Here is a 21,237-nt window from a genome sequence, read left to right on the forward strand (position 1 = left end):
GATAAATTTCTTCGAAAATTCGTGGCAAAACAGTCATTTCATTAAAGTATAGGTACCCGAGAGAAGAATGTATACATAGATCATAAATAATAATAGATCAGATGTAATGATGATGCAGAGACCAAAAAGTATATATGTATATGCGGTCCATGTACGATATTAACATATATGACCCATTTACGTGATGCATACTATAAATTTTATAATTTTCCAACAGACAAACTAGATTATCTATAATAATCGGCTATGATATGAAAGTAGAAGAATTATTCATTTGGAAATGGGATTCGATTCGACAGGCGCTCGATGTATTCCATAACATTAATATTCATAATAATTCCAACAACTTTTCATTTGCTCTCTCGATCTTGAATTTTCGTAGGCATAGAATCGAAACAATATTTTAGCTAGTCGCAAGCAAAGTATCTACGTTGAGTAGAGAAGCAGAATTGTTTCTCGAAAAGAGTTCGTATGGCAAAAATTTCAGAGTAACTGTAATACATCACGGATGCGCTAATTTTGATAGAGATGAAATGAATACTCAGTATATGAGACAGTATTTAACGCAGTGTCCTGATTTAAAGACCTAAAAAGGTGATTGTCGGCGATTTTTTTTTCTTTGATAGGGAGAGATAGAACGAAGCTTCTTAAAACTTCGAGTGTATTTTAACACACATTTGAAAGGTACGAGCAGCGTTATTAGCTAACCCGTTAACTGAAGAATATATCATTAGTCAACAGCTGACCATCAAAGGGCCTAGTCGCTTGAATGTGGAATCGGCAGGAAAGATAAAGTGCGTATTTCTTGTCTGAAATGAGAGAACTAAAATCATTATACATCATATCATATCATCATACATCATACATCATACATAGTAGTGAAGTTGGAAACCAAAGTTTGAATGTCGGATGTTCAGAAAGTGACGTCACCCAAAATTTTTTTTGTCTTGACGTCATCGATCTATATATACGAAAATCAGCTAGCCGAATTCCTCAGTCTGGAAACAACCGCGCAGTAGAGCGGACGTATGAAAATCGCGCTCCGTAGATTTCGAGTACCGGGTTCTGTACCTCTTAGACCCTGCGCTCCGGGTCCGCTTCTTGGTGGAACTCGAATTCCAGGACAAGCGCTCCGTAGTTTCTATGCTCGAGGTCCACTACCGGGTGAAACTCGACTTCCAGGACAAGCGCTCCATAGTTCCTGCGCTCCAGGTCCGCTACCTGGTGAAACTCGACTTCCAGGACAAGCGCTCCATATTTCCTGCGCTCCAGGTCCGCTACCTGGTGAAACTCGACTTCCAGGACGAGCGCTCCGTGGTTCTTGCGCTCCAGGTCCGCTACCTGGTGAAACTCGACTTCCAGGACGAGCGCTCCGTGGTTCTTGCGCTCCAGGTTCGCTACCTGGTGAAACTCGACTTCTAGGACAAGCACTACGTGGTTCCTGCGCTCCAGGTCCGCTACCTGGTGGAACTCGACTTCTAGGACAAGCACTCCGTGGTTCCTGCGCTCCAGGTCCGCTACCTGGTGGAACTCGATTTCTAGGACAAGCGCTCCATAGTTCCTCCGCTCCAGGTCCACTACCTGGTGAAACTGGACTTCCAGGACGAGCGCTCCGCGGTTCTTGCGCTCCAGGTCCACTACCTGGGGAAACTCGACTTCTAGGACAAGCGCTCCATAGTTCCTGCGCTCCAGGTCCACTACCTGGTGAAATTCGACTTCTAGGACAAGCACTCCGTGGTTCCTGCGCTCCAGGTCCGCTACTTGGTGGAACTCGACTTCTAGGACAAGCACTCCGTGGTTCCTGCGCTCCAGGTCCACTACCTGGTGGAACTCGATTTCTAGGACAAGCGCTCCATAGTTCCTGCGCTCCAGGTCCGCTACCTGGTGGAACTCGACTTCTAGGACAAGCGCTCCGTAGTTCTGGCTGGCCAGGTCCGTGACCTGATGACTTTTGACCTTCCGGACTAATTTTCAAGTTTACAAGTTTGATTATTGAAAACGTCATGTTTTGTACTATCAAACCAATATGCATGCTTCAGATAACATTTTACATTAGAAAAAAAAAATCGAACGACCAGGATCAACAAATTGCAATTGGTGAGTGGTTGGCATTGTATACATATGAATACATGTCAATAATGTCGTTCAATTAGAGCTAATATTGCTGTGCGTAGTGTTTCGAATCTATCACCACTTAGCTGATTGTTCTGTGGTATTTTTTGACGGAATTTCTTGTCATAAAATCACAATACGTTATACTTACATGCATGTCTAAACGTGATTTGTAACATTATATAGGAAAAATCTTACGGGCAGATTCGATTTGCGTCACATGCACAAAGACAGTGTTCATTCTGTATACTGTGAAGCAAATACCAGAATTTTTTAAACCTGACATGTTAACAATGAATTATTTCAATTCTTTTTTCGCGCAAGCCCAAATTTAGTCGGTATCAATGCGGTAATAAAATTTCTATAATTTTTTAGAATTTTCTCATGATCTTCTTGATGAAATGTGTCGATAGAAAAATTATATTAATACTTACACAATATTTTTGATGTGTTCTAATACTGAAAATATTTATTAGTATTCGAGGTATAACCCGAGGTGGTTAGGAGTGGTCGTTGGAGGTGGTTGGCGGTGGTTGGAGATGGTCGTGGGTGGACAAGGAGGACGAGAAAGACGAGGAGAACAAGGTGGACGAGGAGGACAAAGATTTGTGATCGGTGAGTATAACACTTTTATAATATTTAATGGCAATTGTAATTATATTTCATCGAAAATTTTTAAAACTTGTCATATTTACAATAATTTATTTCAATTAATTTTTCGCGCGAGCACAAATTCAATAGCTATAAATGCGCTAATGAAATTTATTATATTATCAATTAATTAATTAATTAAATTAATCCTTACACAATAGTTTTGATGTTTTCTTATACTGAAATTATTTATTACTACTCCAGGTATAACCCGAGGTGGTTAGGAGTGGTCGTTGGAGGTGGTTGGCGGTGGTTGGAGATGGTCGTGGGTGGACAAGGAGGACGAGAAAGACGAGGAGAACAAGGTGGACGAGGAGGACAAGGATTTGTGATCGGTGAGTATAACACTTTTATAATATTTAATGGCAATTGTAATTATATTTCATCGAAAATTTTTAAAACTTGTCATATTTACCATAATTTATTTCAATTGATTTTTCGCGCGAGCACAAATTCAACAGCTATAAATGCGCTAATGAAATTTATTATATTATCAATTAATTAATTAATTACATTAATCCTCACACAATAGTTTTGATGTTTTCTTATACTGAAATTATTTATTACTACTCCAGGTATAACCCGAGGTGGTTAGCAGTGGTCGTTGGACGTGGTTGGCGGTGGTTGGAGGTGATCAAGCTGGATGAGATGGATGAGGTGGACGAGGAGAACAGAGGTGGTCGGAGGTAGTAGGGGGTGTTAGGGTGTGGTAAGGGGTGGTAGGCAGGAGTAGTAGAAGTTGGATTAGGAGTAGGAGTAAGATTTGGAGTAGGAGTAGGAGTAGGAGAAAGAGTAGGAATAGGAGTAGAAGTAGTAGGAGGACTAGTAGTACCTACCCTACCCTATCCTACACCCTACCCTACCCTACCCTACCCTACCCTACCCTACCCTACACCCTACCCTACCCTACCCTACCCTACCCCACCCCACCCTACCCGTTTTTTTTTTTTTTTTAGCGGCGAAGGGGAAATCTTCAAAAAGACATCCGGTTGTTCTAGTGGATGTCATCGGATAGTGCCGGATTCTTACCGGCTAAAACCCCTCCGCCGCTCGTCACCCAAAGTGACTTCTACTCCTGATCCTACTTCTTCTCCTACTCCTACTTCTACTTCAATCTCACTCCTACTCCTGACCTTACTCCTACTCCTACTCCTGATCCTACTCCTACTCCGACTCTTACTTCTACTCCAATCTTACTCCTACTCCAGACCCTATTCCTACTCCTACTCCTACTTCTACTTCAATCCTACTACTACTTCTACTCCAATCTTACTCCAACTTCTGATCCCACTCCTATTCCTACTCCTAATTCTGAATATTAATGTTATAGAATATATAGACTGCGTGTCGAATTGAATCCCATATCGAAACGAACAATTCTTTTATTGTAATATTATAGCCGATTGTTGTAGATAATCTAGTATGTTTCCTAGAAAATTATAAGATTTAAAGTATGCATTACGTATTAATCATATATGAATCATATATATGAATGTGGTAGATGGACCGCATATACATGTATACTTTTTGGTCTCTGTATCATTATTACATCTGATCTATTTTTATTCAACATCTATGTATATATTCTTCTCTTGGGTACCTATACTTCAAATAAATCACTGTTTTGCTATGACTTTTGAAAGTGATTTATTGACATTATTAATTTCTTGTATCGCCGACAAGTTGGTGAGTACACACAGGCCAAGTACTGGCTTATGCTTACCATTGCAAAGACTTACTCAGAACTCAGTTACTCAGAGGATGAATGCAGTCAGCATCATCTGAAGATCGGAAACTCTCTGAGGTTCTGCAATAAGTTCTCAACTCTACCGTTGGAACATCTCACGGGGCAATTTTCGGTTGTCACATCAAAGCCTATTAGGGCGACTGTCTTCATATTCTTCAACCAATGGTAAAGCTAACCCCTTGGAATTTTTGGCGAAAAATTTTGCGATTTTCAAAAGTGCTGAAATCAAATCTTTGGCGCACTATATCGACGTGATTTTGCGAGAGAAATCGATTGGGCGCAGTCCGAATACGCTGCGATCAACGCATAGAAAGTAACGGCCAAGAAACGAGAACCTGTGTTTTCGACATTTTTCAGCAGGTGCTTTTTCGCTCGCCGTTTCTCTCCTGTTGGTCCTACGCTCTTTTCGCTGCGATTTCTGAGTTCCTGAGAGTCCAATTGGTCAGATAAGGGTCATTTAAATCGAATCTGAGACCAAAAGTTTTTTGCTCAAAAAAAAAGTAAGGCTTACCTCTTTGTATTTTTGGCGAAAATTTTCGCGATTTTCAAAAGTGCTGGAATCAAATCTTTGGCTCACTATATCGACGTAATTTTGCGAGAGAAATCGATTGGGCGCAATTCCAATACGCTGCGATCAACGCATCAAAAGTTACAGCCAAAAAACGAGAACCTGTGTTTTCGACATTTTTCAGCAGGTGCTTTTTCGCTCGCCGTTTCTCTCCTGTTGGTCCTACGCTCTTTTTGCTGCGATTTCTGAGTTCCTGAGGGTCCAATTGGTCAGATAAGGGTCATTCAAATCGAATCTGAGACCAAAAGTTTTTTGCTCAAAAAAAAAGTAAGGCTTACCTCTTTGTATTTTTGGCGAAAATTTTCGCGATTTTCAAGAGTGCTCGAATCAAATCTTTGGCGCACTATATCGACGTAATTTTGCGAGAGAAATCGATTGGGCGCAATTCCAATACGCTGCGATCAACGCATCAAAAGTTACAGCCAAAAAACGAGAGCCTGTGTTTTCGACATTTTTCAGCAGGTGCTTTTTCGCTCGCCGTTTCTCTCCTGTTGGTCCTACGCTCTTTTCGCTGCGATTTCTGAGTTCCTGAGGGTCCAATTGGTCAGATAAGGGTCATTTAAATCGAATCTGAGACCAAAAGTTTTTTGCTCAAAAAAAAAGTAAGGCTAACCCCTTTGTATTTTTGGCGAAAATTTTCGCGATTTTCAAAAGTGCTCGAATCAAATCTTTGGCGCACTATGTCGACGTAATTTTGCGAGAGAAATCGATTATGCGCAATTCCAATACGCTGCGATCAACGCATCAAAAGTTACAGCCAAAAAACGAGAACCTGTGTTTTCGACATTTTTCAGCAGGTGCTTTTTCGCTCGCCGTTTCTGTCCTGTTGGTCCTACGCTCTTTTCGCTGCGATTTCTGAGTTCCTGAGGGTCCAATTGGTCAGATAAGGGTCATTCAAATCGAATCTGAGACCAAAAGTTTTTTGCTCAAAAAAAAAGTAAGGCTAACCCCTTTGTATTTTTGGCGAAAATTTTCGCGATTTTCAAAAGTGCTGAAATCAAATCTTTGGCGCACTATATCGACGTAATTTTGCGAGAGAAATCGATTGGGCGCAATTCCAATACGCTGCGATCAACGCATAAAAAGTTACGGCCAAGAAACGAGAACCTGTGTTTTCGACATTTTTCAGCAGGTGCTTTTTCGCTCGCCGTTTCTCTCCTGTTGGTCCTACGCTCTTTTCGCTGCGATTTCTGAGTTCCTGAGGGTCCAATTGGTCAGATAAGGGTCATTCAAATCGAATCTGAGACCAAAAGTTTTTTGCTCAAAAAAAAAGTAAGGCTAACCCCTTTGTATTTTTGGCGAAAATTTTCGCGATTTTCAAAAGTGCTGGAATCAAATCTTTGGCGCACTATATCGACGTAATTTTGCGAGAGAAATCGATTGGGCGCAATTCCAATACGCTGCGATCAACGCATCAAAAGTTACAGCCAAAAAACGAGAACCTGTGTTTTCGACATTTTTCAGCAGGTGCTTTTTCGCTCGCCGTTTCTGTCCTGTTGGTCCTACGCTCTTTTCGCTGCGATTTCTGAGTTCCTGAGGGTCCAATTGGTCAGATAAGGGGCATTCAAATCGAATCTGAGACCAAAAGTTTTTTGCTCAAAAAAAAAGTAAGGCTAACCCCTTTGTATTTTTGGCGAAAATTTTCGCGATTTTCAAAAGTGCTGGAATCAAATCTTTGGCGCACTATATCGACGTAATTTTGCGAGAGAAATCGATTGGGCGCAATTCCAATACGCTGCGATCAACGCATCAAAAGTTACAGCCAAAAAACGAGAACCTGTGTTTTCGACATTTTTCAGCAGGTGCTTTTTCGCTCGCCGTTTCTCTCCTGTTGGTCCTACGCTCTTTTCGCTGCGATTTCTGAGTTCCTGAGGGTCCAATTGGTCAGATAAGGGTCATTCAAATCGAATCTGAGACCAAAAGTTTTTTGCTCAAAAAAAAAGTAAGGCTAACCCCTTTGTATTTTTGGCGAAAATTTTCGCGATTTTCAAAAGTGCTGGAATCAAATCTTTGGCGCACTATATCGACGTAATTTTGCGAGAGAAATCGATTGGGCGCAATTCCAATACGCTGCGATCAACGCATCAAAAGTTACAGCCAAAAAACGAGAACCTGTGTTTTCGACATTTTTCAGCAGGTGCTTTTTCGCTCGCCGTTTCTGTCCTGTTGGTCCTACGCTCTTTTCGCTGCGATTTCTGAGTTCCTGAGGGTCCAATTGGTCAGATAAGGGGCATTCAAATCGAATCTGAGACCAAAAGTTTTTTGCTCAAAAAAAAAGTAAGGCTAACCCCTTTGTATTTTTGGCGAAAATTTTCGCGATTTTCAAAAGTGCTGGAATCAAATCTTTGGCGCACTATATCGACGTAATTTTGCGAGAGAAATCGATTGGGCGCAATTCCAATACGCTGCGATCAACGCATCAAAAGTTACAGCCAAAAAACGAGAACCTGTGTTTTCGACATTTTTCAGCAGGTGCTTTTTCGCTCGCCGTTTCTGTCCTGTTGGTCCTACGCTCTTTTCGCTGCGATTTCTGAGTTCCTGAGGGTCCAATTGGTCAGATAAGGGTCATTCTAATCGAATCTGAGACCAAAAGTTTTTTGCTCAAAAAAAAAGTAAGGCTAACCCCATTGTATTTTTGGCGAAAATTTTCGCGATTTTCAAAAGTGCTGGAATCAAATCTTTGGCGCACTATATCGACGTAATATTGCGAGAGAAATCGATTGGGCGCAATTCCAATACGCTGCGATCAACGCATCAAAAGTTACAGCCAAAAAACGAGAACCTGTGTTTTCGACATTTTTCAGCAGGTGCTTTTTCGCTCGCCGTTTCTCTCCTGTTGGTCCTACGCTCTTTTCGCTGCGATTTCTGAGTTCCTGAGGGTCCAATTGGTCAGATAAGGGTCATTCAAATCGAATCTGAGACCAAAAGTTTTTTGCTAAAAAAAAAAGTAAGGCTAACCCCTTTGTATTTTTGGCGAAAATTTTCGCGATTTTCAAAAGTGCTGGAATCAAATCTTTGGCGCACTATATCGACGTAATATTGCGAGAGAAATCGATTGGGCGGAATTACAATACGCTGCGATCAACGCATCAAAAGTTACAGCCAAAAAACGAGAACCTGTGTTTTCGACATTTTTCAGCAGGTGCTTTTTCGCTCGCCGTTTCTCTCCTGTTGGTCCTACGCTCTTTTCGCTGCGATTTCTGAGTTCCTGAGGGTCCAATTGGTCAGATAAGGGTCATTCAAATCGAATCTGAGACCAAAAGTTTTTTGCTAAAAAAAAAAGTAAGGCTAACCCCTTTGTATTTTTGGCGAAAATTTTCGCGATTTTCAAAAGTGCTGGAATCAAATCTTTGGCGCACTATATCGACGTAATATTGCGAGAGAAATCGATTGGGCGGAATTACAATACGCTGCGATCAACGCATCAAAAGTTACAGCCAAAAAACGAGAACCTGTGTTTTCGACATTTTTCAGCAGGTGCTTTTTCGCTCGCCGTTTCTGTCCTGTTGGCCCTACGCTCTTTTCGCTGCGATTTCTGAGTTCCTGAGGGTCCAATTGGTCAGATAAGGGTCATTTAAATCGAATCTGAGACCAAAAGTTTTTTGCTCAAAAAAAAAGTAAGGCTAACCCCTTTGTATTTTTGGCGAAAATTTTCGCGATTTTCAAAAGTGCTCGAATGAAATCTTTGGCGCACTATGTCGACGTAATTTTGCGAGAGAAATCGATTGGGCGCATCTCCAATACGCTGCGATCAACGCATCAAAAGTTACAGCCAAAAAATGAGAACCTGTATTTTCGACATTTTTCAGCAGGTGCTTTTTCGCTCGCCGTTTCTGTCCTGTTGGTCCTACGCTCTTTTCGCTGCGATTTCTGAGTTCCTGAGGGTCCAATTGGTCAGATAAGGGTCATTCAAATCGAATCTGAGACCAAAAGTTTTTTGCTCAAAAAAAAAGTAAGGCTAACCCCTTTGTATTTTTGGCGAAAATTTTCGCGATTTTCAAAAGCGCTGGAATCAAATCTTTGGCGCACTATATCGACGTAATTTTGCGAGAGAAATCGATTGGGCGCAATTCCAATACGCTGCGATCAACGCATCAAAAGTTACAGCCAAAAAACGAGAGCCTGTGTTTTCGACATTTTTCAGCAGGTGCTTTTTCGCTCGCCGTTTCTCTCCTGTTGGTCCTACGCTCTTTTTGCTGCGATTTCTGAGTTCCTGAGGGTCCAATTGGTCAGATAAGGGTCATTTAAATCGAATCTGAGACCAAAAGTTTTTTGCTCAAAAAAAAAGTAAGGCTTACCTCTTTGTATTTTTGGCGAAAATTTTCGCGATTTTCAAAAGTGCTCGAATCAAATCTTTGGCGCACTATATCGACGTAATTTTGCGAGAGAAATCGATTGGGCGGAATTACAATACGCTGCGATCAACGCATCAAAAGTTACAGCCAAAAAACGAGAACCTGTGTTTTCGACATTTTTCAGCAGGTGCTTTTTCGCTCGCCGTTTCTCTCCTGTTGGTCCTACGCTCTTTTCGCTGCGATTTCTGAGTTCCTGAGGGTCCAATTGGTCAGATAAGGGTCATTCAAATCGAATCTGAGACCAAAAGTTTTTTGCTAAAAAAAAAAGTAAGGCTAACCCCTTTGTATTTTTGGCGAAAATTTTCGCGATTTTCAAAAGTGCTGGAATCAAATCTTTGGCGCACTATATCGACGTAATATTGCGAGAGAAATCGATTGGGCGGAATTACAATACGCTGCGATCAACGCATCAAAAGTTACAGCCAAAAAACGAGAACCTGTGTTTTCGACATTTTTCAGCAGGTGCTTTTTCGCTCGCCGTTTCTGTCCTGTTGGCCCTACGCTCTTTTCGCTGCGATTTCTGAGTTCCTGAGGGTCCAATTGGTCAGATAAGGGTCATTTAACTCGAATCTGAGACCAAAAGTTTTTTGCTCAAAAAAAAAGTAAGGCTAACCCCTTTGTATTTTTGGCGAAAATTTTCGCGATTTTCAAAAGTGCTCGAATGAAATCTTTGGCGCACTATGTCGACGTAATTTTGCGAGAGAAATCGATTGGGCGCATCTCCAATACGCTGCGATCAACGCATCAAAAGTTACAGCCAAAAAATGAGAACCTGTATTTTCGACATTTTTCAGCAGGTGCTTTTTCGCTCGCCGTTTCTGTCCTGTTGGTCCTACGCTCTTTTCGCTGCGATTTCTGAGTTCCTGAGGGTCCAATTGGTCAGATAAGGGTCATTCAAATCGAATCTGAGACCAAAAGTTTTTTGCTCAAAAAAAAAGTAAGGCTAACCCCTTTGTATTTTTGGCGAAAATTTTCGCGATTTTCAAAAGCGCTGGAATCAAATCTTTGGCGCACTATATCGACGTAATTTTGCGAGAGAAATCGATTGGGCGCAATTCCAATACGCTGCGATCAACGCATCAAAAGTTACAGCCAAAAAACGAGAACCTGTGTTTTCGACATTTTTCAGCAGGTGCTTTTTCGCTCGCCGTTTCTCTCCTGTTGGTCCTACGCTCTTTTCGCTGCGATTTCTGAGTTCCTGAGGGTCCAATTGGTCAGATAAGGGTCATTTAAATCGAATCTGAGACCAAAAGTTTTTTGCTCAAAAAAAAAGTAAGGCTTACCTCTTTGTATTTTTGGCGAAAATTTTCGCGATTTTCAAAAGTGCTCGAATCAAATCTTTGGCGCACTATATCGACGTAATTTTGCGAGAGAAATCGATTGGGCGGAATTACAATACGCTGCGATCAACGCATCAAAAGTTACAGCCAAAAAACGAGAACCTGTGTTTTCGACATTTTTCAGCAGGTGCTTTTTCGCTCGCCGTTTCTGTCCTGTTGGCCCTACGCTCTTTTCGCTGCGATTTCTGAGTTCCTGACGGTCCAATTGGTCAGATAAGGGTCATTTAAATCGAATCTGAGACCAAAAGTTTTTTGCTCAAAAAAAAAGTAAGGCTAACCCCTTTGTATTTTTGGCGAAAATTTTCGCGATTTTCAAAAGTGCTCGAATGAAATCTTTGGCGCACTATGTCGACGTAATTTTGCGAGAGAAATCGATTGGGCGCATCTCCAATACGCTGCGATCAACGCATCAAAAGTTACAGCCAAAAAATGAGAACCTGTATTTTCGACATTTTTCAGCAGGTGCTTTTTCGCTCGCCGTTTCTGTCCTGTTGGTCCTACGCTCTTTTTGCTGCGATTTCTGAGTTCCTGAGGGTCCAATTGGTCAGATAAGGGTCATTCAAATCGAATCTGAGACCAAAAGTTTTTTGCTCAAAAAAAAAGTAAGGCTAACCCCTTTGTATTTTTGGCGAAAATTTTCGCGATTTTCAAAAGCGCTGGAATCAAATCTTTGGCGCACTATATCGACGTAATTTTGCGAGAGAAATCGATTGGGCGCAATTCCAATACGCTGCGATCAACGCATCAAAAGTTACAGCCAAAAAACGAGAGCCTGTGTTTTCGACATTTTTCAGCAGGTGCTTTTTCGCTCGCCGTTTCTCTCCTGTTGGTCCTACGCTCTTTTTGCTGCGATTTCTGAGTTCCTGAGGGTCCAATTGGTCAGATAAGGGTCATTTAAATCGAATCTGAGACCAAAAGTTTTTTGCTCAAAAAAAAAGTAAGGCTTACCTCTTTGTATTTTTGGCGAAAATTTTCGCGATTTTCAAAAGTGCTCGAATCAAATCTTTGGCGCACTATATCGACGTAATTTTGCGAGAGAAATCGATTGGGCGGAATTACAATACGCTGCGATCAACGCATCAAAAGTTACAGCCAAAAAACGAGAACCTGTGTTTTCGACATTTTTCAGCAGGTGCTTTTTCGCTCGCCGTTTCTCTCCTGTTGGTCCTACGCTCTTTTCGCTGCGATTTCTGAGTTCCTGAGGGTCCAATTGGTCAGATAAGGGTCATTCAAATCGAATCTGAGACCAAAAGTTTTTTGCTAAAAAAAAAAGTAAGGCTAACCCCTTTGTATTTTTGGCGAAAATTTTCGCGATTTTCAAAAGTGCTGGAATCAAATCTTTGGCGCACTATATCGACGTAATATTGCGAGAGAAATCGATTGGGCGGAATTACAATACGCTGCGATCAACGCATCAAAAGTTACAGCCAAAAAACGAGAACCTGTGTTTTCGACATTTTTCAGCAGGTGCTTTTTCGCTCGCCGTTTCTGTCCTGTTGGCCCTACGCTCTTTTCGCTGCGATTTCTGAGTTCCTGAGGGTCCAATTGGTCAGATAAGGGTCATTTAACTCGAATCTGAGACCAAAAGTTTTTTGCTCAAAAAAAAAGTAAGGCTAACCCCTTTGTATTTTTGGCGAAAATTTTCGCGATTTTCAAAAGTGCTCGAATGAAATCTTTGGCGCACTATGTCGACGTAATTTTGCGAGAGAAATCGATTGGGCGCATCTCCAATACGCTGCGATCAACGCATCAAAAGTTACAGCCAAAAAATGAGAACCTGTATTTTCGACATTTTTCAGCAGGTGCTTTTTCGCTCGCCGTTTCTGTCCTGTTGGTCCTACGCTCTTTTCGCTGCGATTTCTGAGTTCCTGAGGGTCCAATTGGTCAGATAAGGGTCATTCAAATCGAATCTGAGACCAAAAGTTTTTTGCTCAAAAAAAAAGTAAGGCTAACCCCTTTGTATTTTTGGCGAAAATTTTCGCGATTTTCAAAAGCGCTGGAATCAAATCTTTGGCGCACTATATCGACGTAATTTTGCGAGAGAAATCGATTGGGCGCAATTCCAATACGCTGCGATCAACGCATCAAAAGTTACAGCCAAAAAACGAGAACCTGTGTTTTCGACATTTTTCAGCAGGTGCTTTTTCGCTCGCCGTTTCTCTCCTGTTGGTCCTACGCTCTTTTCGCTGCGATTTCTGAGTTCCTGAGGGTCCAATTGGTCAGATAAGGGTCATTTAAATCGAATCTGAGACCAAAAGTTTTTTGCTCAAAAAAAAAGTAAGGCTTACCTCTTTGTATTTTTGGCGAAAATTTTCGCGATTTTCAAAAGTGCTCGAATCAAATCTTTGGCGCACTATATCGACGTAATTTTGCGAGAGAAATCGATTGGGCGGAATTACAATACGCTGCGATCAACGCATCAAAAGTTACAGCCAAAAAACGAGAACCTGTGTTTTCGACATTTTTCAGCAGGTGCTTTTTCGCTCGCCGTTTCTGTCCTGTTGGCCCTACGCTCTTTTCGCTGCGATTTCTGAGTTCCTGACGGTCCAATTGGTCAGATAAGGGTCATTTAAATCGAATCTGAGACCAAAAGTTTTTTGCTCAAAAAAAAAGTAAGGCTAACCCCTTTGTATTTTTGGCGAAAATTTTCGCGATTTTCAAAAGTGCTCGAATGAAATCTTTGGCGCACTATGTCGACGTAATTTTGCGAGAGAAATCGATTGGGCGCATCTCCAATACGCTGCGATCAACGCATCAAAAGTTACAGCCAAAAAATGAGAACCTGTATTTTCGACATTTTTCAGCAGGTGCTTTTTCGCTCGCCGTTTCTGTCCTGTTGGTCCTACGCTCTTTTTGCTGCGATTTCTGAGTTCCTGAGGGTCCAATTGGTCAGATAAGGGTCATTCAAATCGAATCTGAGACCAAAAGTTTTTTGCTCAAAAAAAAAGTAAGGCTAACCCCTTTGTATTTTTGGCGAAAATTTTCGCGATTTTCAAAAGCGCTGGAATCAAATCTTTGGCGCACTATATCGACGTAATTTTGCGAGAGAAATCGATTGGGCGCAATTCCAATACGCTGCGATCAACGCATCAAAAGTTACAGCCAAAAAACGAGAACCTGTGTTTTCGACATTTTTCAGCAGGTGCTTTTTCGCTCGCCGTTTCTCTCCTGTTGGTCCTACGCTCTTTTCGCTGCGATTTCTGAGTTCTTGAGGGTCCAATTGGTCAGATAAGGGTCATTCAAATCGAATCTGAGACCAAAAGTTTTTTGCTCAAAAAAAAAGTAAGGCTAACCCCTTTGTATTTTTGGCGAAAATTTTCGCGATTTTCAAAAGTGCTGGAATCAAATCTTTGGCGCACTATATCGACGTAATTTTGCGAGAGAAATCGATTGGGCGCAATTCCAATACGCTGCGATCAACGCATCAAAAGTTACAGCCAAAAAACGAGACCCTGTGTTTTCGACATTTTTCAGCAGGTGCTTTTTCGCTCGCCATTTCTCTCCTGTTGATCCTACGCTCTCTTTGCTGTGTTCCCTGAGTTTCTGAGGGTCCAATCGATCGGGTAAGGGTCATTCAAATCGAATTTGAGACCAAAAATTTTCGGCTCCAAAAATGAAGAAAAAGTAAGGTTAACCCCTCTTTATTTTTGACGAAAATTTTCGCGATTTTGAAAAGTGCTGGGGGAAATTCTTTTATGCACTATTCCGACGTAATTTTGCGAGAGAAATCGGCTGAGCGCAGTCCCAAATTGCTGCTAAGTATTAGTCTTTTTATCCAAAGTGTCACAGATAGGCTCTCCAATAGTTCACCGTTTCCCCGATCAGTCGTTCGGGGTCAAAATTGATCTTAGATATGACGACAAGTAATAGTCTAGAAAGTCTATTTCTTCACTTTTTTTCTGTCACCCTACAACTTTCATTACTACCATATGGAAAGACGTAATTCCTGCCGTGATCACCATATCCGCGACTTACTTGATGCTTGTTTATCTTTCCCTCGATTGACAATGTTGATGAGAAATTTCACATTTTCAATTCCCAAGGCTCTATCCAGTTGAGTTTAGATTATTTCTATAAAGTAAATAACAGTGTTGTATCGGAATGAACCGATTGATAGCTCAGAGTTTAAAGCGTCTGAGTAGTTCCTGGGTATGTTTAGCTTACTATTGATCTATCTGTCACTGATTCACTAATCTTGCTTGGTTATAGGTATCGATATCAACCTTTCGCAATGCCCGTTGGTTGCATGTCAATATCAGCGCCGGGGAGAGAGGCAAGTGTGAAAAATCCGAAAAAGACAGTGTAAGTGGAAATATTTCTTTGTATATATCAGTATTGCTTGTAAGTTACCCAAGGAGTATTTCACCAAGTTCGCCACCTTGACCATCGTTCGGAACTTGACGTAAGTTCAAATGTTTCAATAGAGTTACCCGATGATCGACCATTGCTACGACTGTGTGGTTGTCGGGGCTGGTGGCACCGGTCTTCGTACTGCTTTCGGTCTTGGCTCAAAAGGTTATCGCGTAGCAGTTATTACTAAACTCTTTCCTACACGATCACATACCGTGGCTGCCCAGGGTGGCATAAACGCAGCTATCGGCAATCACGAGCCAGACAACTGGCTCTGGCACATGTATGACACTGTCAAAGGCTCCGACTGGCTTGGGGACCAAGATGCGATCCACTTCCTGTCCCGAGAGGCACCCAAGGCTGTCTTTGAACTCGAAAACTATGGTAACTGCGAAAAAATATGTCCGATTGATTCATGGTCTAATGATATGTCGGATCTTACTCTGCCGCAGGATGTGCGTTTAGTCGTACGAAGGAAGGAAAGATTTACCAACGAGCATTCGGTGGTCAGTCATTGAAGTTCGGTAAAGGTGGTCAAGCTCACCGTACTTGCGCTGTGGCAGATCGTACCGGTCACGCCGTCCTCCATACTCTCTATGGTCAGAGCCTCCGCTTCGACGTGCATTACTTCGTTGAATATTTTGCTCTCGACTTACTGATGCACGGTGACTGCTGCTTGGGAGTCTTGGCCTATGAGCTGGAGACGGGTCAGATGCATCGGTTCAGAGGCCACCAAACTGTGGGTTGCCAACTCAGTTCCACATACCTTATGTTAGGTATCGTTTAACCCAGTATTGCTGTAGATCATCGCTACGGGGGGTACTGAAAGATGTTACTTCTCATGTACGGCGGCACACTCTTGCACCGGTGACGGAATGGCAATGGTTTCACGAGCTGGGATACCTCTTCAAGACATGGAATTCGTGCAGTTCCATCCAACCGGTTAGTTGCACTTTAAAATGGGTACGTGTATGTCATTGAGTGACGCAGCAATGTGATTAAAACCGTAAATGGTTAAGAGGTGAATTGACCCTGTACGAATGAGTTAGGGAAAAGAGTCGGTATGCGCGTTACGTAAAAGTTGTTTTTATGACGTTGATTACTTCAGGAATCTATGGAAGTGGAGTCCTTGTCACCGAGGGTGTAAGGGGTGAAGGTGGATACTTGATAAACTCATCAGGAAAGCGTTTTATGGCTGAGTACGCGCCTGTCGCCAAGGACCTGGCATCGAGGGATGTCGTTTCCAGAGCGATGACACTCGAAATACTTGACGGAAGGTACAGCAATTCCTTAGCGATAACAATATTGCCCCAAGTGGATACTTGTTTGGTACATTAAACATTGTTTATCCATTACTAATAGATGATATGCTTTGAAAACGAATACAACGGGGAGTGGGACGTAAATTCATTATCTTAATCAGTGTCTGTAAAATTAAAGATAGACGTATTATCAACACATACTCAACGAAGCGTATGAAAATTGTTTTGAATAGCTTTACATTATAAAGTATCACGTCTCATGACTTCGGTCATTAGACGTTGATTCCGTTGAGTCATTTGATAGTAAAATAACTTCCAACTAGTACGCCGGTCACGTGTCAGGAGTGATACGACACGTGCTTCCGTTTGAAAATGCCTCTACTTTGTGGTCGTCCTAAGTATTGAAACCCTGCCTTGGATCCTGTGGCGGTAGTATATTTAAAACTCAAATGAATATTCGAGTGTTGCTTATTGCGAAAAGTACTTCAATTTTCGAGTTTTATATTAAGAAACGAGTAACAATCATACAGCTCATAACAAACTTTGAAGTCGATGTACTTGTGAATGGTGCATATTTCGGATTTCAATTTGAAACGGTTCTTTAATCTGATCGTAAAATATTTTCGGTCCGTCTATCGGGTCTTCAGTTAGTTTAATACACGACCATTTTTGAATCGCTTTCTCTCGCCTAGTAAAAGTTGAGAATCCAACTGGGCCTTTACTGATATTTATTACCTCGTTAGATAAAGTTCCTTTATGAAGGAAACTTCATAAAATATGTTAAATATTGCTTGTTTGAGGTTTCATAAAATACGTCCTCCTCGTTCAGGGAAGAACTTTGTAACTTGAAGATTTCAAAAACTGTTGAATTACTAGCTATCATAGGCCTGAAATTTCACGACCTGAAGTGTATTCTAGGAAATTGCGTATCGTTTAATCATAACAAACTAAGCTTGTGTGATGAATGCATACACATGTAAGTCTCACAAAACTAGTACCGTGTGTGAATGGTACACAACGAAGGTATAGCCAATAATACTTGTATGAAAAAGATTTGGCGATCCCAAAATGTAAATAGTTAATAGTCATACTAATTCTATGTACATTACAAAATCATATTTACCTTTCGATCATATATTCAAATAGGTAGTCTTTGTCGGGTCACGTCACATCTCCGAGAACCGGACCGGTCCGATCATTACGTAGGACATATAACGAGTATTTTATACTTCACGAGTCGAAGTTTTGCCGGTGTTTACTCTATTATGTCTTAACTATTCGAGCTCCATGACTCATTATATTCCGTTATGCACCGTTCGTTTATTGACCGGTTTTGAGTTGTTCTAATTGCAACGCAGAGGTGTGGGGCCCCAGAAAGATCACCTTTACCTGCAGCTCTCGCATCTACCTCGAGAAGTAATCGAAAAACAGCTACCGGGCATTTCCCATCTGTCCTGGGTTTTCGCTGGCGTTGATGTAACGAAGGAACCAATACCGGTTATACCTACAGTGCATTATAACATGGGAGGGATCCCGGGTAACTACAGGGCCCAGGTATCGATCCAATGGGCTCAAATGAGAGAGAAAGAAAGAGAGAGTTGAGACAAAAGACTCAAGAATCTATAAAGCATGGGAACGGAAACGTGCTTTTAGTATTTTTGACTCACTGCATTTCTAACATCAGATACCTCAACACAGATAACTTAATAAAGCCCTTTTTACGCGGTCGTCTTTTGTTTCAAGTCTTGCACTCCGATTTCCTACCTACACTAGTATAGATATACTGGAAGGATTATCATGGCAATTGAACAAATTATTCTGTTGAGGTTCTCACGCGAGAAAACGAGCATGACAGAGTATTGGACCGTTTGTGGGCCGCTGGTGAAACCGCATGCGTATCCGTTCACGGTGCTAATCGTCTCGGAGCCAACAGCCTCATCGAAACGTTGGTCTTTGGAAAAGCCATCGCGGATAATATAGACTGCATGATGCGCCCGGGTGAACGTCATATGGATCTTGCTCCCGTGAGTAACCGATGATCAAGATCCTCGACGTACAATAGTTGATGTTATTATTGAGAATAATGGTACTTGTCGCCGTCGCACAAGACGTTTAGTCCCTAAGATTTCCGATGTACCCGAATTGCCTTTTTCACAAGTAATCATTGTCATGCCATTAACCCATGCACTTGTGACTCTTTGCAATTACAGAATTCGAAATAGCATACAGGAAGACCATTGTCAGGCATAATGCGCGTAAGATGAATTCGGATTATATTCAATTCTATGGTTCATTCCAGAACATCCATTGTTATTCGAAACCGTATTTACCATATTCTCTTTGCTTGTCAGTCAATTGTGAAGGTCTGCAGTATTGCATTGAATTGTTGAGGAGTGTTATGTTTGTTGGTATTATATTGTAATGTTTCGCCTCTCAATCAGCCAGCAAAACATTATTTTAGGATATTGGACAGCAGTCCATTTGTCGCTTCGACGCGACCCGTTACAGCCAGGGCAACATCACCGTGGCAACTTTGCGGGAAGAAATGCAACGCACTATGCATAAATACGCCTCCGTATTCCGTACTTGCGATATCCTTCAGCGTGGCTGTCGAGAAATGACTCGATTGTATACGTGTGATCTGCCGAACCTTTGCGTGAGTCATGTTCAGTTTATTTTTCGTTTAATACCTGCGCCAATAATCAGCACATAGGTATAAGTTAATTACACAGTATCTAAGACTCAAAACAAATGATCAATTAACGGTTGTTTTTATTTTGTGGATTGCGTGACAGGTGCAAGATACCTCCTTGATATGGAATACCGAACTGGTAGAAGCCTTGGAGTTGCAAAATATGATGCTTAACTGCATGCACATTATCTACGCTGCAGAAAATCGGAAAGAATCGCGAGGAGCTCACGCGAGAGAAGATTTCAAGGTTTCGTTGATTAATCTGTTGCTTAAATTAGTTTAATTTAGTTAAGTCTTTCATCATTCGCAACTGATTCCATTGGATCTGCGATCTATTTCAAAAGATACCTTGGAATCAGAGGTGTTGGTCAGTAATTATAATGGATCACATTTTTCACACGGACTGTACCGACGCGACTGTTTACTATCTCGTCAGATCTTAAATGTTCCGGCTTTTCAAACAGCTCTTAGGAAAGTTCCACACCGGTGAAGAGTTCACGCCCAAGTTCGTTCCTCTCTTGAGAATGAAATTTCGACGTTTATTTTTCCTTAACCTTGAGAGGGTTAAACGGGTGTATAGCATGGCTACATATCAACACATCTAAATATATATATATATATATAATGTTCGTAAATGTTGAACATATCTACAATACAAATCGATCGTCATTATTAAGTCAATTAATTTTTGTAGGCCGATGAAATAACTTGAATTTCACAGGTGATTCTAGGATTTTCAATCCGCGCACGATGAACGAAGCAAAAGCTGTATTTCCAACAGTGAATGTTTACAACGCCTTACAAGTAAAATTCATTGATTTATTGCAGGAACGAATCGACGAGTACGATTACTCCAAGCCCTTGGAGGGGCAGAAAAAACTTCCTATTGAGAAACATTGGCGCAAACATACTCTGACTTGGGCCCAGGACGACGGTTCTGTGAGTGCACTGCATCGTCCGAGTAATTAACAAGATGAAGCCAGATATTTACGTATATTTACGTTTCAGATATGCATTACCTACCGGCCGGTAATTGACACCACTCTGGACGAGAGTGAAGCGGAACATGTGCCACCAGCAGTACGTAGTTACTAACAAGGTTGGCGTTAACCCGGCATAAGGTCTAGATATGCATATACATAGTTGCATAAACCGGTTCAGATTAACTGATGATAAATCAAAAAAGTGCAACTGATAATCAACTCGTTCCAAGATTCTAAGGAGTATACGTGTGAATGCAGGTTGATAAACTATTTACGAGTAAATAATTTCCAGTTGTACCTATACCGCGTTTTAGTTTGTCCTTGGTACGTATTGTACCTGCTATGCTTTTTCCCCGTGTTGACTTTACGGTCATAATTCGTGGTGTAACAAAATGAATTCCTTTCACAATTCGATAGTTTATTCTTGTCGCTTACTTACGTTTCGTAGAATTTCACCTATACCTACTTTTTATATAAATAAAAACATGCACGTATATCTCGAGTGTCGTATCAGGAAAGTGGTATAAGCGTGAGTAAACAGCTGCAACTTGTACCGGATGGAAAAATATTATTCACAGACATCATGTTTACACGTATTTATTTTATTCATACGATTGTTTAAATCGATCGAGCTTATGAATATTCAAATAAAATTCGTTGGTTTATACTGTCTTTAAACTTAACTCCCTGGATTTTACGGTAATGCGAGAAGTTAGTAAGACAAAAGCGTAAGTAAAATACACAACCCAAACTATATTATGTTCGCTTCAAATTCGACACATTGAATACCGAGTCGGCGCTATTTTTAACCCGTGTTGGCGTGTGCCGTCCGAAAATGAAACGCTGTGGTACGAACCGAAAAGAAGACGAGAATTCGATTCCCTGTTAGGTTTTAGTCGAATACCATGTTTCCTCAACATTTATCACAGCAGGTCGTTCTCGGTGATTGTATTTTCCTGTAACTGGCTGGCGCGTACGGCGCTGGCGCGAACGTCGGTTATAAGTTTGCGGTATGGGGCTTGGAACGAAGGACGTAACGTTAGATCTTTGCTGCAATAATGCTTCGACGAATTACAAAGCATCGATATCTAGCTGCGGTAAATCAGCGTTTGGAAAAAGAGAGGAAAATTGCAACAAACAGTGAACTACCCCGATATATAATATATTGCAATGCGTA

General features: G+C 41.4%; 2 protein-coding genes across 2 annotated transcripts; both read left to right on the forward strand.

The window, feature by feature from the left end:
- The first annotated feature begins 997 nt into the window (after positions 1–997).
- Positions 998–3,630, forward strand: LOC138190830 (tetra-peptide repeat homeobox protein 1-like). Its single transcript, XM_069135353.1, has 4 exons — positions 998–2,097; positions 2,589–2,727; positions 2,968–3,098; positions 3,339–3,630. The coding sequence occupies exon 1, from the start codon at positions 1,029–1,031 to the stop codon at positions 1,938–1,940; it is 912 nt and encodes a 303-aa protein (XP_068991454.1). The 5' UTR covers positions 998–1,028; the 3' UTR covers positions 1,941–2,097; positions 2,589–2,727; positions 2,968–3,098; positions 3,339–3,630.
- An 11,576-nt stretch (positions 3,631–15,206) lies between these two features.
- On the forward strand, positions 15,207–21,147 carry LOC124224825 (succinate dehydrogenase [ubiquinone] flavoprotein subunit, mitochondrial). Its single transcript, XM_046637029.2, has 10 exons — positions 15,207–15,507; positions 15,576–15,862; positions 15,927–16,065; positions 16,232–16,400; positions 17,744–17,939; positions 18,212–18,409; positions 18,847–19,041; positions 19,181–19,324; positions 19,906–20,016; positions 20,086–21,147. The coding sequence occupies exons 1-10, from the start codon at positions 15,207–15,209 to the stop codon at positions 20,170–20,172; spliced, it is 1,827 nt and encodes a 608-aa protein (XP_046492985.2). The 3' UTR covers positions 20,173–21,147.
- Positions 21,148–21,237: the final 90 nt, after the last annotated feature.

Source organism: Neodiprion pinetum, chromosome 1 (genome assembly GCF_021155775.2).
Source record: "Neodiprion pinetum isolate iyNeoPine1 chromosome 1, iyNeoPine1.2, whole genome shotgun sequence".
In the NCBI taxonomy this organism is placed as follows: domain Eukaryota; kingdom Metazoa; phylum Arthropoda; class Insecta; order Hymenoptera; family Diprionidae; genus Neodiprion; species Neodiprion pinetum.